At 47.9% G+C, this 19351-nt stretch overlaps 1 protein-coding gene across 3 annotated transcripts; it reads left to right on the top strand.

The window, feature by feature from the left end:
- The first annotated feature begins 329 nt into the window (after window positions 1–329).
- LOC146492450 (putative acidic leucine-rich nuclear phosphoprotein 32 family member C) lies at window positions 330–4345 on the top strand. Of its 3 annotated transcripts, none has more exons than XM_085148559.1 (7): window positions 330–512; window positions 1576–1725; window positions 1992–2075; window positions 2153–2315; window positions 2389–2510; window positions 2987–3020; window positions 3105–4345. In XM_085148559.1, exons 1-7 carry the CDS (start codon window positions 459–461, stop codon window positions 3188–3190), a joined length of 693 nt encoding a protein of 230 aa, XP_085004685.1. In that variant the 5' UTR covers window positions 330–458; the 3' UTR covers window positions 3191–4345. The 3 variants fall into 3 exon arrangements, with proteins under 3 accessions (XP_085004685.1, XP_085004684.1, XP_085004686.1); XM_085148558.1 differs by having other exon boundaries at window positions 337–512; window positions 1953–2075; XM_085148560.1 differs by lacking the exon at window positions 330–512 and adding an exon at window positions 556–1276 and having other exon boundaries at window positions 1953–2075.
- The last annotated feature ends 15006 nt before the right edge of the window (window positions 4346–19351 follow it).

Genomic DNA, 19351 nt, shown 5'->3' with positions numbered 1-19351 from the left:
TGTTTTATATCCATGATGCATTTATTGAGCCAGCTGTGAAGTCAAGTTTAATTGTATTCATACTTTTAAAACTAGTGCAGCGCTTCTGTCCTGTAAATAATTATAGAGCGGTTCGTTTTTTTTATTAGAGCTGCTTTATTTCACTCTGATCTTTTAATTCAATGAAAGAAAAAGGAAGCTTTTGTGCGATTAAACTGCAACTCCCATGAAGCTTTGCAGTGTCTGGTTTTCATGACCAACGACCTATCTCGTAGGACAAGACCCGATCAAGTCTGGTTGATGTGCCCGCCGTCCAATCAGCGGTGGCTAAGGCGCGCACGTCCAACCCCGTGGTGTGGTGGGCGGGGCTCGCCGTATCATGGAGGATCAGTAGGCGAACGGCAGCCAGCAGAGGAAGGCAGGCACCGCTCCGACCCCGGGACGCCCTCAGCCGTTCACCGCCACACAGCTGCCCCAGCATGGACATGAAGAAGAGGATCACCCTGGAGCTGCGGAACCGGAACCCGGCGGAGGTGAGCCGTTCGGTCTTTGTGGCCCGGCAGGTGCGCCCGGGGTCCGGGTGCCCGCTCTCGGGCGTCCAGCTGACGGTCACGACGGGATGCGGAGCATCCTTCAGCTCTGGCCGCCCAAATAGCAGCGGGTTTACAGTCTTAATCCCAGCGGGTCCGGCGTGAGGAGGCAGGGTAACCCGCCGAGGGTGGACGGTGAGCCTCCGGGACAGCGACACGGAGCTCGTTTCAGAGACGGTACCGGGTCACAGAAGCGGATTAACCGCGGAAATGTTCTCTCCTGGCGGACTCTGCGGGCCGTAACTGTAACGAGAGTACCGGGTAACCGGTTTTAGCCTTGCAGATTAGGGCTGGATTACTGCTCGGGAACGTCCTAATCTCCGTTACAGCAAAGTACCGGAGTCCGTGCGCCCGTCGTATGGTGCCGCGTGCGCGCGCTTATGCGTTATATAAACCGCAGCAGTTGAATAACACGCTCCGCCATTCGGGGGGGGGAGCAGATGGTGAGTGCCGCCCCCTCCCCGCAGGAGCCGGGAGGGAGGGGGTGCGGGCGAGTTACATAAACAGGAAGCCAGCGAGAGTCAACGTCACTAACCCTGATCTCCGATCAGATTATTGATCCAGCTGACGGAGGCTGTGTGGACATTTACACGTAGATAACTACCTGCTCTGCACTGTTCAGCTGCATCGTCGAGCCATCTCTACTGTATTTACCTTTATTTGCTCTGATTGGTTTAACACACTCTCCGCCCACTCTGATTATAAGTGTGAGTGTTTACCTGTCCATCACGCCTGGCTCATGTTACAGCAGCCTTCTTAATCAATATGAGTTGCCAGGCAACCTATAAGTATGATTAATAATTTGTACAGGGTCAGAATGACCTCGACTGTGGTCCTCGTGTTAACTCGGACTTGACTTATAAGCTGATAAATAAACAAATATCAAATCTATCACGTTGTGTCTTCTGTACAGTCAGGTATAGGGTTCATCAATACTTCATGTTCAGACTGATTAATAAAACACGCACAGAGGCTTATGTCCCATCATGCTCTGCTCTGTCCTCAGATCGCAGAGCTGGTGCTGGACAACAGTCGCTCGGCAGACGGCGAGGTCGACGGTCTGACCGATGAGTTCACGGAGCTCGAGTTCCTCAGCATGGTCAACGTTGGTCTGACCTCGTTCGCCAAGCTGCCCTCGCTGCCCAAACTACGCAAGGTGAGCTCACCTGTCTGACCTCATCAACGGTGCATTCAAACATTTTCAGGGGGTAACTGGCAGTATGAAGGACCAATGCCACCAAAATCAAAATCTGCTAAATTAATGTGTAAATGAAGGTGTAGTGGACCCAAAAAGGAAGAAATCCTAATTTTTTGTTTCACACATGGACTGTGGTTCTCCTGGCCGATGGTTTTCCTGACATTCTTGTCTTTGGTCCCCCTCAGTTGGAGCTGAGCGACAACAATTTGTCGGGTTCTCTTGAGATGCTGTCGGAGAAATGTCCAAACCTGACCTACCTGAACCTGAGTGGGAACAAGATCAAAGAGCTGAGCACCGTGGAGGCGCTGGTGAGGTTCTTGCGCCGCTCCAGCCATGCTCACAGAGGAAACGTTCTGAGGTTCTAACGTGTCGTTTCCTCCTGTAGCAACACCTGAAGAGCCTGCAGAGCCTTGACCTGTTTAACTGCGAGATCACGTCTCTGGAGGAGTACCGGGAGAGCGTGTTTGAGCTGCTGCCCCAGGTGACTTACCTGGACGGCTTCGACCAGGAGGACAACGAGGCACCCGACTCCGAGGCGGAGGACGAAGGTGAGACCCGCTCAGACGGAGCGCCGTCCTCCTCCTCGTCTCTGTTTCGTCATGCCCGTGTGCGTGTTTGCAGATGAGGATGGCGAGGACGGGGCGGGGCCAACTGGCGCGTACGATGAGGAGGAAGACGAGGACGAGGACGGCTCGGAGAGCGCAGAGGCGGGGCTGGGTTTCCAGGTGAACCGGGCCAACCAGGTGAGCAAATCCAGCTTCATCCTGCAGGTGGAGCCGCAGATGATCCCGGGTCAGCAGGTCCCAGGTCCTCCAGTCTGCATGACAGTGTCCTTGGCCAAGACCCTGAACCCCGAGTTTCCCCCCAGTGTGTGTGTGTGTGTGTGTGTCCAACAGCCACACCTTCTCTGTTGTCAGCCACGCCTCCCGTCACTGACCGTTTTGAGGATTAAAAGCACTAAAACAACTAATTGTCATTAAAAAAAAATTTCACCAAAAGCGACACTTTTGTATTTCTCCATTTTTAATGTTTTGTTTATCCTTCTTTTATGACACATTTCATTTCGTTTTTATTTGCTACATTGTTGTTTCTCATTGGCATTATGTTCTAGAACCTGACGACGAGTTAAATTTGTTTCCTCTGATGACGCGTTCGTTCACTTCCTGTCGTCCAGTCAGAAACGTAAATCTGCTTCTCTTCTTTCTGTGCTTCATCTCAGGATGACGATGAGGAAGACGAAGAGGAGGAGGATGGTGAGCATGTGTTTCAGTGTTGCAGCTGTATGTAGGCTCCAGGTGGGCGGGGCGTGCCCTGATTGGTCCGTTCTGTTTCTGCAGATGATGCGGCGGGCGTTCAGGGACAGAAGAGGAAGAGACAGGCGGACGATGAAGGCGAGGAGGATGATGATGATGATGATGTCTAATCTTGTAGCTGGCCGCCGTCTGTGTGGCGTCCTGTTCTCCTTGGCGGCGGCGTCCCCTGAGATAGTTTGCGTTTGTGAGTCAAGTGTTTAATTTTAGAAATTTCTGAGAGATTTTATCCGAACCCCACGCTTCCTGCTGAAGACGCCACGTTTCCCTCTTTTCCCACCCCGAACTTTGAGCCGCGTCTGAACGCCTCGCTAGTTTGCTGAGCTTCCCGCGTCCTCAGCGGGTTTCAGCTCCTCTGGTCGCCATTTTCTTTATTATTTCAGGGGCGGCGTTTCCTCCGAGGGGACTGAACGGCCTCCCGATGGTTTGTCCTACACTTCCCACACAGCAGAAAGCCACTAGCTTCCAGCGTTAGCGTGTTAGAGCTACAGACAGACGAAAATTAGACCAATGAGTCCAACCCGCTTCGTCCGATCAGCCCGGCCCCACCTCGCCGTCTGCTCGGGTTTTCGTTGGCGGTTTACTGCGAGCAGGAACTGCAGCCATCCAATAAACGCACTTTCACCTTCCCAGCAGCAGGGCGCGCTCTCCAAATGTCATGACCTCCCTGAAACCATGACCTGATTAGTTTAATAATAAAGCTGAGAACGTGATGGGAGCGTCTGAGTTTTCACGATATCAGCTCCTCCATCAGAGTTAAAGCTGGAACATTCAGGAGTCAGTCAGGAAAAACGGGCGATGCTTCCGAAAATATCACCTGATGTGAAATTGAAATTGTGTGATTTGGATGTTTTATGATCGTTTTTAATGCATTTCAGAGGCTAAACGGCTTGAAGAAAGTTACACTAAACTCCTTCCATCTAAAACGAAAAATACACATTTTATTTATTTATGTTAGTTTTTCTCACCAGTCGCTTTGAAATGGTCGTTACTGTTGCTGTGTTAGCGCCCCCTGCTGCCTTTGAACTGGTGTGTTGTCATTCAACAGGTCAAAGTGTGTGACCTGCTGAGGTCAGGGTGAACTCACCACTTCTAAGGCAATACTGTAAATAGACTCAGTTTGGGGTTTTTTAAGTTTTTTATTTTGATGTATCTGCAGCGAGGTAACCCCATCTCTGACCTTTGAACCCTCACCCTGTCTGTAGGGTCAAGATGTTTTACTCTTTGTGGTGTTTGAGTTTTAAATAAAAGATTTTAAACAAGTAAAAGCGGAGTGTGGTGATGTGTTCAGGACAATGGGGAAAAAGCAGAGACGGAGCTCAGTACCCGAGTAAAAGTACTTTCCAGGAGGACAGGAAGTCAGGATGAAACCCTCCGACCTGCACGCCGGCGCTCCTTATCACAACAGGAAGTATCTGCAAAACCTGGGCTCAGGTGCTTATTTCCCAGAATACAAAGAACCAATCGCAGCGGCCGTCCGGTTGGTTATCACCTGTTCGATGACACTGCCCTCTGCATCGTTTGACAGGAATCGCATCGTTACCTGAAGGGTCAAAGGTCGCAGGGCTGGTTGTCTTCAGCAGCCTCGGTGAGTTTCTGGTTTCAGATCATTGTTTGTGCTTTATCGCTTGGTCAGAGCATCCTGGGAGCGTGTGAATGAAGAGAATATCAATCAGCTGTAAATAAAAAATGTTTAAAATCATTTACATTTTTTTAACTGAAAACAAACTCAATGTTATTGATCGCTGATCACATGTTTAAATAAAGTTTTTACAGGAGTGAGAAGCTAAAAAAGTAGACCTATCAATGATTAATAACAGGAATTGTGTTTTTCCAGTGTTCACCGATCAGATTGAGCTTTTTCTTTTCTTTTTTTGTCCTGTGGAGGGCGCCAAAGTCCTGCTGCTGAGCCGTTCAACCACCAGCTTTCCTCCTCTTTATTAGTCAGCTGACAGCAAATCAGCAACTTTAAACACTAACACTTATTGATCCTTTTATTCAGTCAGGACAATAATCACAGGTAACAACAGTACTCCAGAGTGGGTGTGGCTTAATATACCTGCTGCCACTGAGATGTCACTCAGTAAACTGTGTTTGCCACATCATGGTGGCCTGAAAAAGCCAGGAAGACAGGGTCGTGCCCTGAGCACACACAGATGTTTTATATGTTATTGATATTTTAACGATAAGTGATTCATCACATGACTGATTATTGACAACTTATTAAAAATGGATTGGGGCGATTCAGATGTATAAAGATGGGTGGGTGTGATTTCACATGCTGGCTTTTGAAGCCTTATGATGAGAATTTTATCCACCGCCATGCTTGCTCATTGGCTATCACGGCGCTTACAGACTTCTTAGACTTGACTGATCGATGGAATGATTGTGTGGCAGGGATTAGGATTAGGATTCAACTCTATTGTCATTACACATGTATAAATACAGGGTAACGAAATACAGTTTGCATCTAATCAGAAGTGCAAGAGTAGCAAGTGCAATAAGAGCAGAATACATACAGATAAGTTAAGTAGGGAGCAAATATACAGATGTACTGATATAGACAGATAAGGGTTTAAATGGTGGAATAGTTATGAACAGATGATGTACAGAGAGACAAATATACAGCTGAACTACAAACAAATGTACAGATATACAGATGATCTGTGCACCATACAGGTGTTCTATTTTGCTATACAGACGGACAGATATACAGGTGTACTATGAACAAATATACAGATGTGCTACATATATACAGATGTAGCGGTGTGAGGTAAACAGATCTACAGAGTGCTATGAATATATCTACAGTAGTGGAAGCTAAGGTTGGGTGATTGGACGAATATATTGACTATCAACAATAGGCCCATCGGCGATGGTTTTTACAAGAGCGATTTCTTTATTTGCACATGAGTAAGTTAGCTAATAATGATGGAGCTAATAGAAGCAGTCAACAGAAAAAAAGTAATAGCGCTGTTTTAACAGCACCCTCTTTCATCTGCGAGCAAATGCCCCCTCCTCAGAGTGCGCCCAAATGCTTGTTGCTGCAGAAGCTGGTGATAGCCACATACTCAGCCGGATGGTGGACATGTACATGCTCCTGCAAGTTAGTCGGGTTTGAGTACTTTGCTCGCACTATACTGGCCACGTCTGCACAAGCAGCACACCGCTCTGCTTACATCTTTAGGTTTACCTCTTTTATCCAAAATTGCCGACTTTACTGCGATTAACAATGAACCCATCTGGAGTGCAGTCAAAGTCCCTGAAATGTCAACGCAGGGCCAAAGTTTGTTCAGTCAGCACTCCAGATGGGTTAGGTGCGTGATGACGGCGTTAACGCTGACAGCCCTACATTTTTGGGGAAATTAGTTCGTCCATGTTTGGGCTTCTGTGTTGTTAACGCGCAAATCAGTCCATCCATGATTACATTGCTCCGCCCATCAAAAAGTCTGTGCATGCGCAAATATATCGCCCATCGGTGATTATTGGACTGACGATTGTCTGTTGGAAAATTTTTACATGTTGCCCAACCCTAGTGGAAGCATAGCTCTCTGAACAGACTATAACAGTGAACAGTGTAGGCACTGTAACAGACACTCTGTCAGTGTCCTAAAACTATAGCAGTAACCAATGTGAGCATGTGGTGAATGTTGAGAATGATCATGGTCACTGGGAGGAGGAGTGTAGGAGGGTTCAGTAGGGTGACAGCTGTGGGGGAGGAGCTCTTCCTAAATCTGCTGGTTTTAGTCTGAAGGCTCCTGTAGCGCCTTCTGGAGGGGAGGAGCTGGAGGAGTTTATTGGCAGGATGAGAGGAGTCCTTGAGAATGATGCGTGCTCGGCATAGACATCTCTTCTTGTGGACATCCTCAATGGCAGGAAGTGGAGTCCTTGTGATGCGTTGGGCGGCTTTCACCACGCGCTGCAGTGCCTTGTGGTCAGCAACAGAGCAGTTCCCATACCAGACTGTGACACTGTTTGTCTCTATCACACAGTGGTAGAAGTTACCCAGTATGTCAGCAGACAGGTGGCTCTTCTTCAGTATCCTAAAGAAAAAAAGGTGCTGATGGGCCTTCTTGACCAGGCTGGAGGTGTTAGTTGACCAGGACAGATTCTCAGAGATGTGGGTCCCCAAGAACCTGAAGCTGGAGACCCGCTCAACAGCTGTGCCAGGAGAGGTGGGCAGACACAGCTGTAAGTGACTGTCTAATCTTGCCTCCTGTATTTCAGTAGCACGCCTGGACCTAGGAGAGGGAGAGAGGTACGAGATCAGCAGCACCAATCGATCTGTCCATCTCCCGTCACCTGTGAACAAGAGATACTTCAACTCCACGTGGGGCAGCAATTCGCCCCTGGCCTGGACTGGGGACTATGACCTCAGAATTGGAAATCCTGCTTCTTGTTCCTGCAGCTTTATATTTGGGTGTGAGCTGCTCCAGTGCAAGCTGGAGGCCACCACTTAAAGAAGGCAATGACCCCACATGGTCCTCAAAAAGTCGAGTTGAGGCTCTGAGGCCACCAAGATGGAAGTGTTCTGTTGCCTGGCTTTGCCTGGAAAGTCTCAGTCCAGTTATTTGTGACAGCACGTACCAAACGCTCACTTTACAGGGACCAAAGGGCTCATAGTGGCCAGACACCCCATGCTCCCACAGGAGACTCACAGGGATGCGGTCGAATCCCTGTGACAAGTCCACAAAACACATGTGGATGGGCAAACTCCCATGCACTCTCAAACATCCTTGAGGGGATAAAGGGAAGATCCATGACTGGACGAAACCACATTTGTTTATTTTCAGGTAAATTCTGAACACTTTTCTCAGCACAGATACACAGTACAGCTGTCTGTTAACTGTGCTACATTTGTATACCACCAGCTTCTTTGTTACTCCATCAGCTCAAATAAGGAAGTTAGAAACAGCTGTTTACTGTCACTGCCGCCATCTTGGAATGTTAAGCCGGGGTTGGAGGGGAAAGCTGAGGTGGGGTTGTTAATCTGGAACGCACCATCAGTCACCATCAGCAAGAGTGTCATTCAGCTGTGTGTGTGTGTGTGTGTGTGTGTGTGTGTGTGTGTGTGTGGTCTTCTCGTGTTTCTGCTTCTTTGAAATATTTAAACTCTGAACTAAAAGCTTTTGGTTGTCATGATAGTTTAAAGATGCGCACAAACACACACACACAGTAAACAGGCAGTATTTTTAGTTCTGTTGCTAAGAGGGGTGCCTCCTCCTCCTCCTCCGCGTGATGAAGTCAGCCTGACAGTTGCTGTGTGGGACAGGTGATGACCTGGCGAGAGGGCGGAGTCTCAGGTTTGTTTCTGACTGTGTGAACAGGGATACCTGCTGCAGACTGTTGGAATCACCTTTACACAGACTGTAGACAAAGATGGAGGTCAAGTATGAAGCTTCTTGATCGCCCCCAGGTTGCTTGCTGTGACTTTGGTTTTAAGCCACGCCCCCTCACTCTGTTTGCCCCCTTAGTAAATGCTTGTTTACATTTGTCACTTGTTTACAGTTAACTTAGCCACTTCCACTCCGCGCAGCTTCCACTGGGCAGGCCAGCAGCTAACCTGAATGTCAGTCTTTGTCCACATTGATTTACATCGAAGTAGTGACCAGAGCTCTTTCTCCTCACAGGAAGTGACAGTCAGCAACAGGAAGTGTTGGACCCGGGGGTGGGCGTCCGGGTACACACTGGCTCACTCCTTGGCGGCTGCTTATCGGGGCCTGGAGCCTGGGGCTCGCTTGGGCCACTTCGGAGGTGGGGTGCCCCCGGCCTCTCGGCCTGGGGCTCGGTCACTCAGGCACAGCTGGCTGCCGGCGGAGCTCACGGGCATGTCACTGCAACCCCCCCTGGCTTCTGCTCCGTGGCTGCTGGGTGACCCCTCATCTGGGACTCTCCTCAGCTCTTTCTGGGACAGTGGCACGGCTGCCCGTCTGCTGGTCTTCCTTGGTCTCTTGTGTTCTGAGGGCCTCTGGATGTCTGGAGTTTTGATCTCCTCCATACCTGCTTCATGCCCTGGAGGACGGGGCAGTGGCCCCCCACACCCTCTAGCAGATCATTACATGAGGGAACCTTTTAAGAAAACAAGCGCGTCCATGCTCACAGGTGTACACACGGGTGATCTCACACACACAAACTACACCCTTTTTGGCTCCTACCTCAATGCACACTGTGCTGTCGATCTTACGTGCTGCACAATAATGTTTAATATTTAGTATTTACTGTCATATTCTCATATATCATTGTGATGTTGTTTATTGTATTACTCTCGTTTTCTTCTGCTTGTTTTCTTTTTTCTTTCTCAACAGGTGATCCAGGTGATCGATATATGTATTTTTTTTATTTTTTTTTCTGCTTATTCTGTTGGTTTTTGTTTTTTGCCCTTCTCCCCCGTCCCTCTTCTCAACTGTTTTTCTTTCCCTCTTTCTTTCTCCCTTTTCTTTCCCCCAGTCAAGTCTGTCCCGTATTCAGCAAGTGAAAATAAAATAAAGAATAAAAGGTGAATCAAATGGACCATTACGGCAAAGCTGGGATGGTCAATTTGGTAAAGAAAATCCGTTGGGCATCTTTCTTCGCCTTTAGACAATAATTCTGATGGCAAAAGAGCCAAACGGGACAGGCAAAAAAAAAAAAAAAAAAAAAAAAAGGAAGTGTTGGACCCGAAATAAATACAACATCCAGATGATCCAATGAGACTGAAGAAAAAAGAAAGTGGCATACGACCAGATACTAAATACAATAGAGGGTTCCCCAGGCAACCAGAGCGTGGAGTGTCCAGCAGCAACCAATCGTCAGCTGCAAAGCAGAGTATGACGAGTATGACCAGCAGCTTCAGAGGCCACGCCCTTGATAATGCACACTTCAATCCAGGTGAGTCATAGTTCAGGTCTGATCAGGCTGTAAACATGTTTGTTTTAACACGGGAAGTTAAACATGAAGAAGAAACACCCAGTGCATCATGGGAATCCCCGGCAGCCTACATCTATTGCAGCATAACTAAGGGAGGATTCAGGGTCACCTGGTCCAGCCCTAACTATATGCTTTAGCAAAAAGGAAAGTTTGAAGCCTAATCTTAAAAGTAGAGATAGTGTCTGTCTCCTGAATCCAAACTGGAAGCTGGTTCCACAGAAGAGGGGCCTGAAAACTGAAGGCTCTGCCTCCCATTCTACTTTTAAATACTCTAGGAACAACAAGTAGGCCTGCAGAGCGAGAGCGAAGTGCTCTAATAGGGTGATATGGTACTACAAGGTCATTAAGATAAGATGGGCTGCTTTGTTCCCACCTGAGAAGGAGAAACAGGAAACGCTTTGTTGCTGTTTGTCTGTGTGACGGTGTGTGCGTGCTTAAACTGGGTTATTCACTCAGACTGCAGCGGCCGCGATTTCTGATTCATGTTCAGTAAATTATTAATGCTCTCTCTCTCATTGAGTTATAATGCTCGCTCGCCCACCGAATGCAGCCGCGGGGAGGTGGGGGCGGGGTTATTCCGTGTTTTATTAACACGCACACACATAAGAGGCCAGTGTGCTCGTTCGGCGTTACAGCCTGTTCTCACTGGAGGGATTAGTGAGGATATGGGGGAGGGGAAACGTGCTTGCCGGGACTCGGAGCCCGCGGCGTCTGTTCAAAGCCTCGACCTCCTTTACTCCTCCTCTCCTCTCGTACTACCCCACCTCACTTTGTTGCTTCACCTCCTCCTGATACTCATTCCCTGTTTGCTCAGCTTTGTCCCTGTACCTGATGAAATTTGGTGTCACCTGACCTCCTCTGTCTCCATAGGACGGCGAACAACAGATCTGCTGTCGTTTATTAAACGGTTGTTGTTACTGGTGTTACCGTCACAAACAGTTCCTGTCATTGTTTGAAGTTGTTGAATTTCATTTATAGTCAAAGGCCATCGTGCGATTGGTTAGTGACCCTGCAGCACAAACCAACTTGTTTAAGGATTAAAGGTCCATATATGACGTTTAAATGTGATGTTCAGGGAAAGGAGAGAGCTTGGAGAAGGTCACTGACATCCATCAGTGTGGAAGGCTTACAGGGACTCCAGAGAGCCACGGCAAGAGTCATTACCCACACAAGGATGGAAACCTGGAACGGTGCTGAATCTTCCTGGGAATGACTGGCCCACCACAATTATGCCAAGAGCCCACCGATGACTCATCCAGGAGGTCACAGAAGGACCCAGAACAACATATGATTGTAAACGCGCCATTCATGCTGGAAAACCCTCCAACGTGACTGAACTTGGCAAAGAAGAGCAGCCGCAGCACGGCGACCCCTCAAAGAAGCAGCTGGAAGAAGAGGAATGTAAAAAAGATGGAAATGACCATTACAGTGATAATAACCACGTTTCCTCCACACTGTGAAACATCAGTGCTAACTTATTAAACAACTGACAGGTGGATGAGCACCTACAGTAGTCATGGAAACTCCACCGCATCCACCTGAAATATTAACAAACCTAGGAAGCTGGACTGGAGCCACAACACTGATGCTGTTTACAGGAAGGGTCAGAGCAGACTCTACCTGCTGAGGCGGCTGAGGTCATTTGGAGTCCAGGGAGCACTTTTAAAGACCTTCTATGACTCTGTGGTGGCATCTGTCATATTTACAGTGTTGTATGTTGGAGCAGCAGTTTATCTGCAGCTGAGAGGAAGAGGTTGGATAAACTCATCAGGAAGGCCAGCTCTGTTCTGGGATGCACCCTGGACCCAGTGCAGGTGGTGGGAGACAGAAGGACTCTGGCCAAAATAACATCTCTGATGGACAGAGTCTCCCAGCCCATGCATGTAGATGTTGCTGCAGAGCTGCTGCAGTGACAGACTGCTGCATCCTCGATGCATGAAGGAGCGTTTCTGCAGGTCCTTCCTCCCTGCAGCTGTCAGACTGTACAATCAAAGCTGCTCCCAACAAACACAGATGTTTACATCAGTGCTGTAACTTACACTAATCAACCGAACAACTACTACTGTTATAGCTGCATATTACCTATCTCAGTTTATATAAAAAAAACCTATACTTTAATAAACTGTCTGTTTTTGTAACTATTGTCCATAAATATTTTTTTCTGTAAAAATTGTTTGTGTTTCTCTTCTGTTTGTAGATGTGCTTTTATTCTGCTGCTGTTACAACCAATTTTCCCCTTGTGGGAAAATTAAAGGATTATTTTATTCTATTCTATTAAGCTCTAAAAACTGCAGTCCCTCTGACAGCCACCAGAGATTAAATGTTCCCACACATCAAGGTGAGTTTGACGGGCCGCTCCCCTGTTTCAGTAACCTCTGCAGGTACCTTCACATCACAGGTGAAACAAAATGAACGCTGTTAGACTAAGGATTCTCTAAAAACGTTACCTGTAAACACTGATTTCTTAAATCCAGCTTCACACACAGAGTTACAGAGTGAGTGTTTGAGAGCAGGCTGTACATGAGCCTTTATACATGTGAAGTTTCATGTCCACTTTAACTAAGAACATGTTCTTATCTTGTGGTGCAAACTGATATCACAGGAAAGTTTGCAGTACGTTGCAGCCTATACAACCCAAATTAACAAGATATATGCCTTTAAAGGACTTTTAAAATAATTTTGTCATATAGAAGGATCACTGCATCAACAAAAACAATTTTCACCCAGACTAAGTCTATTTTAATCTTTAATGAGATGATAAAATGCTTCTCTGCCTGCTGCCCTCAGAGTTTAAACGTGAATGTTCACGTACAGAGAAACAGCCTGTCCCTTTAAGGTAAATCTGGATTTCAGTGCACACATGATGGCAGCAGATTAGTCATCAGGAAATGCTCACGCATGCATACATGATCACACACACACAGATGCTTCTGTGTGTGTCCTGGCCTACATCTGCTCAGCTCTTTATCACAGCTCACTGACCCGCTCTCTCTCTCTCTCTGTGTTTGTTTGTGTGTGTGTGTGTGTGTGTGTGTGTGTCACACTGGGCACTAGGCCAATAGTGCAGCTGGATTTGTGTCATATGACCTGAATCTGAGGGTGTCATTCTTAGAATCGAGGTTAAACCTGATGAGTTTCACTTTGTGAAATTTTCAGCCATCTTTAAACAATGGGTGGAAACAAACAGACTGAATTGCTGTCTGTCTGTCTGTCTGTTTGTTTGTTTGATTGATTTATTGATTGAAAAAGAACAAAAGACTCTTGGGCGCTGTGGTTTACATTTATCCTAAAGCTGACGTTAAAGTTGCTGCCAACACCATTTTTAAAGTGGTACACAACCTGCAGACTCTCTCTCTGGATGCTCCTAATTTTTATTCTTAGTGATTTTAACAGTTGTAATCTCAAGAAATCACTGAACAATTTATTTCAATATGTCACTTGTCCTACAAGGCATAATAAAACGCTGTATTTCTGTTATGGACCAATAAAGGGGGCATATAAGTCTGTGGCTGGACCTGCGCTAGGTTCCTCGGATCACAATGTTGTTCACCTCCTCCCTGCCTACAGATCTGTGGTTAGGAGGGAGAAGTGTGTGTGAAGCAGACTAATGTCTGGACAAAAGACAGCTGTGTTGCCCTTCAGGGGTGTTTTGATTGCACTGACTGGTCCTTGTTTCAAGAGAACACTTGTGATTTGGATGAACTCACAGATGTGGTGTGTAGCTACTAGGGGTGCAACAATACTCATATCGATATTGAACCGTTCGATACAGTGCTTTCGGTTCGGTATGCATATGTATTGAAAAATACAAAATTTTTAATGTATTTTATCAACTTTCCTTCTGACGGTGCTGTCTGTGTTGAGCACTCAGTGGATCTGCGCTCGACAGTGCAGCCTAGGCGGAGTAGTCGAACGCAGATTCACTGAGCGCAGTACAAGCTAGCAAGATAAAAGCTAAGCTCTCCTTGCAACATGGCAAATTGAACCTCCCCCACCCTCATTCAGATCTGGCCTTTGGAACTATTTTGGTCTTCATGTGAAGCATGACCCTGAAGGTAAGCGCGTCATGGACAAAAGTAAAACAGTATGCTGTGCCACGCAATGCTCAATTACATGGGTGGGAACTAGTGCGTTAGTGCGTTAGCGCAGTTAGCTCGTTAACGTGTTGGCCGTCCAGCCCCACGCACGGGGCGATCCGCGGTAGCTTGTTAACGGAGATTTGCCGTGTTGTGGCGTTAACGTCATTTCAACAAGATTAACGCTGACAGCACTAGTGGGAACACAACGAATATGACTGCACATTTACTCCGACATCATCCTAGTGCAAAGACAAGTGGAAGCAGACAAAAACAACAAGCACGCATGCTACAAACTTTACCCGAGTCATGTAGACAGCCGTTAGCACATGATTCTCCTTATGGGGACCTGATATGTTTAATATGCTGCTGAGAATATAGCCCAGAAGAAGCGTATAGTATAGCTTTTATTTTGGAAAGAGATATTTCTCTGTAATAAACTCTTTTCTAAAGATGAGTGATTCCTCCATCAGATAGATTTTTTTTTTTTATTACTTTGTTGTTTCAGCAACATTAAATTTAAAAACTGTACTTTTGAGTTAAAATATATATTTATAATTTTAATAAATTACAAATTAAAAAGGCATGAACATTTTTTTGTATCGAAAAAATATCGAACCGTGACACCAAAGTATCGAACCGAACCGTGAATTTTGTAATTAATATATATATATATATATATATATATATGTAAAACAAAGACACCCCCCAGTCCCGCACAGATCAACACAACCATCACAACACAACCGCTATAAAAATTGAAGTTTTGTACTACCAGATTTTCAGAAACTTACATTTGAAAGTGTTTTCCTCTCCCGCTTCGATCAACATCGTTATCAGAAAAAACGACCCGTAATGAATCCTGGGATATGGTAGGACACGAAGGATATACCGGACCCGTCCTTAAAATTCAGGGAAAAGTAGGACACATTTGTCACCGCATTTGGAGTAATCTTTGAATTCAGACAGCCTTTGTTGCGTCGCTGTGACGTTATTGCCTCCAAATACGGCATTTGAAGCATCCTTACCCTGAATTTGGACACAGCTCTGGTCTTGTTAGGAGAGACAGCATCCATCCCACTTTGGATGGAGCAGCTCTCATTTCTAGAAATATGGACAAATTCATTAAACCCCCCAAAATATGAGTATCCAGAGTTGGGACCAGGAAGCAGAGTTGCAGTCTTACACACCTCTCTGCAGCTTCTCTCCTCCTGCTACCCCCCCCCCCCCCCCCACCTCAATCCCATCTCCATTGAGACTGTGTCAGCTCCCAAACAGACAAAAAACTAACTAAAAACCAGCAACAAACAACTTAAACATAAAAAAATCACAAAGAAAGAACAATACAGTATCCACAACCTCCTCGCCTCTGTCAGTGCGCCCCAGGGTGGCTGTGGCTACAATGTAGCTTGCCATCACCAGTGTGTGAATGTGTGTGTGAATGGGTGGATGACTGAACATATAAAGTGCTTTGGGGGTCCTTAGGGACTAGTAAAGCACTATACAAATACAGACCATTTACAACAGCAAGGAGTAGGACCTACTTGCTGTTGAGCAAGGAGTAGCACTGAACCCAACTAGCACTGACAATACTTAGAAAAATGGACCTGAAGAGGTTGCTGCTGATTGTCTTCTACAGTTGGTCCATTGAAAGTGTGCTGACATACTGCATCTGTGTGTGGTTCTCCAGCTGCACCATGGCACACAAAAAGGTACTTCAGAGGGTCATTAATATGGTCATGCTCTACCCTCCCTGAAGGACCTGTACAGCACTCGCTGTCTAAAGAGGACACGCAACATCCTACGGGACTGCACACACCCAGGACACCGAGTGTTTAAGCTGGACAAACAGACTCAAAAGAGTTATCGTATCTGTTTACATTATACATGCTTCCCATAGGCAGTATCATTAGAAGACATAGCGTACGGTTACGGTGTAACCTTGTTTCTCTTAGTGAGAGACTATCAACACCGTTACATATTCCATATGTACGGGGTACGACCCCCTTGGTTGTGGCGTATGGATATTTCTTTAAGACACTCCGGCACGCCCGGCTACGCCCCACAGCTTACGTATAAAACAGCTGTGTGGACATGACACCGGTGACAGTTTGATCGGAACGCGTCTCAGAGTGGCCTCGTGGTGGAGAGATAGTCTCTCACTAAGAGAACCAAGGTTACATCGTAACCATACATTCTCTAGCATATCGAGACTATCTCTCCACACCGTTACATATTCCATATGTATGGGGTAACTCTGTAAGACACCCCGTGAGGAGACAGTGCAACCGAACCGCCGTGAGTAAAGACCAAAGAACTATGTACAAATACACATATGTACACACCACCCCGGTCAGGGCCAAGCCAGACGCGAAGACCGAGCCGGGGGTGGAGGCGCAGTCTGCAAGGCGCAAGACTGGCCTGAGCTAGATGGACCGACAGGGCCTGCAGCTCACCAGTTCGTCTAGCAGACGAAATAGCGAGGAGAAAAGCGGTCTTGAGCGACAGTCACTTCAACCCCGCGTCCTGCAGAGGTTCGAAGGGAGGGCGCACAAGGGCACCAAGGACCAGGTCCGGATCCCAGGGGTGGACTGTGGACCCTGGCGCATGAGCCGTGAGGCGACGGGCGCCTCTCAGGAACTGGGAAATCAAGATGGCATCGGCGTCACTAATTGCTGAGCGACCGAGGCAAACAGCCTTAATGGCAGCCACCAGGCCACGCAATGTGGCGGCAGCCCTGCTAGCTTCCAGCTGGGACTGCAGGAAACGCAGGATGGCGTCCACTGTCGCGCCATGGGGGTCCTGCCCGTGGGCTGCGCACCAGGCGGCGAACAGTCACCAGCGGTAGCGGTAAGCAGCCCTGGTGGCAGGCGCCCGAGACTCCTGCATGGTGTCAATGACCGAGGCCGGGAGGCCTTGCTCATAGGAGCAAGGGCTGCATTCATGCACCTGGTAAAAGTTTGGGGCGCCAGGGAAATGCCAAAGGGGGGGACGCGGAACTCGAAGATCCGCCCCTCGAACCCGAACCTGAGGAACCGCCAGTGACCCTGCCAGATAGGGATCTGGAAGTAGGCGTCCTTCAGGTCGATGGTAGCGAACCAGTCCCCCGCAGCGATGGCCTGACGCACCCTTGGGACTGTGAGCATTTTGCACTTCAGGGACCGGAGATAGCGATTGAGGCCCCTGAGGTCCAGAATGGGACGAAGACCCCCATCCTGCTTTGGGACCAGAAAGTAACGCCCTCCAGATCGCCCGAGTTAGCCTGCAACTGACGGGCCAAATGCCGCAGATGAAGCGACAATATGGCCAATGAATTAGACAGGCAGGCCTGGGTCGCCATAGAACTATGCAGCCGAGCCAAGAGGCCGTCCATGGTTTTCATGTCCCTATAAGGGCACGCAGCCCGCCCCAGGAGGGAGCCCGAAGGAGCAACCAGGGGGGCCAGGGACAGATCAACCGGGGGAAGGGGTCCACAGGCAATGCGCTCCCGGCCATGCATGGCCGAAAAGCGCTTACAGGCAGGGGACCAACGGTGCAGGGCCGCGGAGGCCTCAAACTGTTTGCACGCCAGGTCCTGAAAATCAGGCAGCAGCGGCACCTGAGATAAGGAGCGCTGAGGCCATGAAGCGTCGTCAAACCGAGAAGGCGCCAAGACCGGTACCTCAGGGAGGGACAGCTCAAACGCCTGGCATGCCCTTTCCAAAAGCTGAAAGAAACTCAACTGGCCAGACTCCGTGCCAGGGGAACCAGCAGAGGGCACCTCAGGAGACAGGCGGGAGGCATCGGAGGAGAGGACGGAGGCCTCGTCAATGTCCGCCTCCCCATAGTCCACATCCAACGGCACAGGCTCAGAGGCGGGGCCACAGGAGGGAAAGGCACGGGAGGGGCCCGGCAGGTTGACAAACGGGGAAGGGGACCCGGCCCATGGAGCTGCGGGACTAGATTCCACATCAGCAGCAGCTATTTTTCTCACTTTCGCCTGAGAGGCCTGAAATGAGGGAGGTGCGGGTCGCTTGACAGAAAAAAACCTAGCACGAGCTTCCCTAGTCCGTACAGGCAGAATAAAACAGTTCATGCACGAGGCAGGGGGCTTCTCTAGCCAGCAGCCCACAGGCTAAGCTACCCGGCGCCCAGGCGACAGCACTCGCTCCGAGTCTTCCCGCAAGAGAGGCTAAGGAGAGTGGGCCGCAGCTAGCCGACAGCTGGACATAACAGGCCGGGGACACCAGGGGAATACTGGGGCTACCAGGGGAATACCGAGGCTACCAGGGGAATACCGGGGCTACTGGGGAATACCTAGAAGGGAGAGATACATCGCCCACGGAGGATGCCGAAGCACGCTCCAATAGACGCAAGCACACAGCACTCTCAAGGTAAGCACTCTTTTCGCACACACACACCAAGTGGAGAGCAAACGATCACCGGTGTCACGTCCACACAGCTGTTTTATACGTAAGTTGTAAGTAAGTGCCGGAGTGTCTTAAAGAAATATCCACACGCCACGACCAAGGGGGTCGTACCCTGTACATATGGAATATGTAACAGTGTGGAGAGATAGTCTCGATATGCTAGAGAACATACATTTTCACTGCTATGCAGATGACACCCAGCTCTGTCTGTCCATGAAGCCAGATAACACACACCAATGAGTTAAACTGCAGGAATGTCTTAAAGACATAAAGACCTTGATGGCCGCTAACTTTCTGCTTCTTAATTCAGATCAAACTGAGGTTATTGTACTCGGCCCTGAAAATCTTAGAAATATGGTATCTAAGCAGATTCTTACTCTGGATGGCATTACCTTGGCCTCCAGTAACACTGTGAGGAACCTTGGAGTCATTTTTGACCAGGACATGTCCTTCTACGCACATATTAAACAAATATGTAAGACTGCTTTCTTCCATTGGTGCAACATCTCTACAGTTAGAAATATCCTGTCTCAGAGTGACGCTGAAAAACTAGTTCATGCATTTATTACTTCCAGGCTGGACGACTGTAATTCATTATTATCAGGAAGTCCAAAAAACTCCCTGAAAAGCCTTCAGTTAATCCAAATTGCTGCAGCAAGACCAAGGTTTAGCTCAGTTGGATGAGCATGTATCATATTAACGTGCTGTTTTTAGACTGATAGCATTAACAACCTGCTGGCTGCAAATAATCATGTCCAGTTCCACATGATTATTTACAGACAAAAAGAAAACATATCACTGATACAGAAATAGTTTTCTATGCGAGGTCGCTGCAAAATGTGCAGCCTAATGTCCACCTACTGTTACTCATTTTATATTAAGA

The sequence above is a fragment of the Neolamprologus multifasciatus genome, chromosome 22 (assembly GCF_963576455.1).
Source record: "Neolamprologus multifasciatus chromosome 22, fNeoMul1.2, whole genome shotgun sequence".
Classification (NCBI taxonomy): Eukaryota; Metazoa; Chordata; class Actinopteri; order Cichliformes; family Cichlidae; genus Neolamprologus; species Neolamprologus multifasciatus.
The sequence above is the reverse complement of the archived record's forward strand: the minus strand, read 5'-3'. Positions and strand labels throughout refer to the sequence as shown.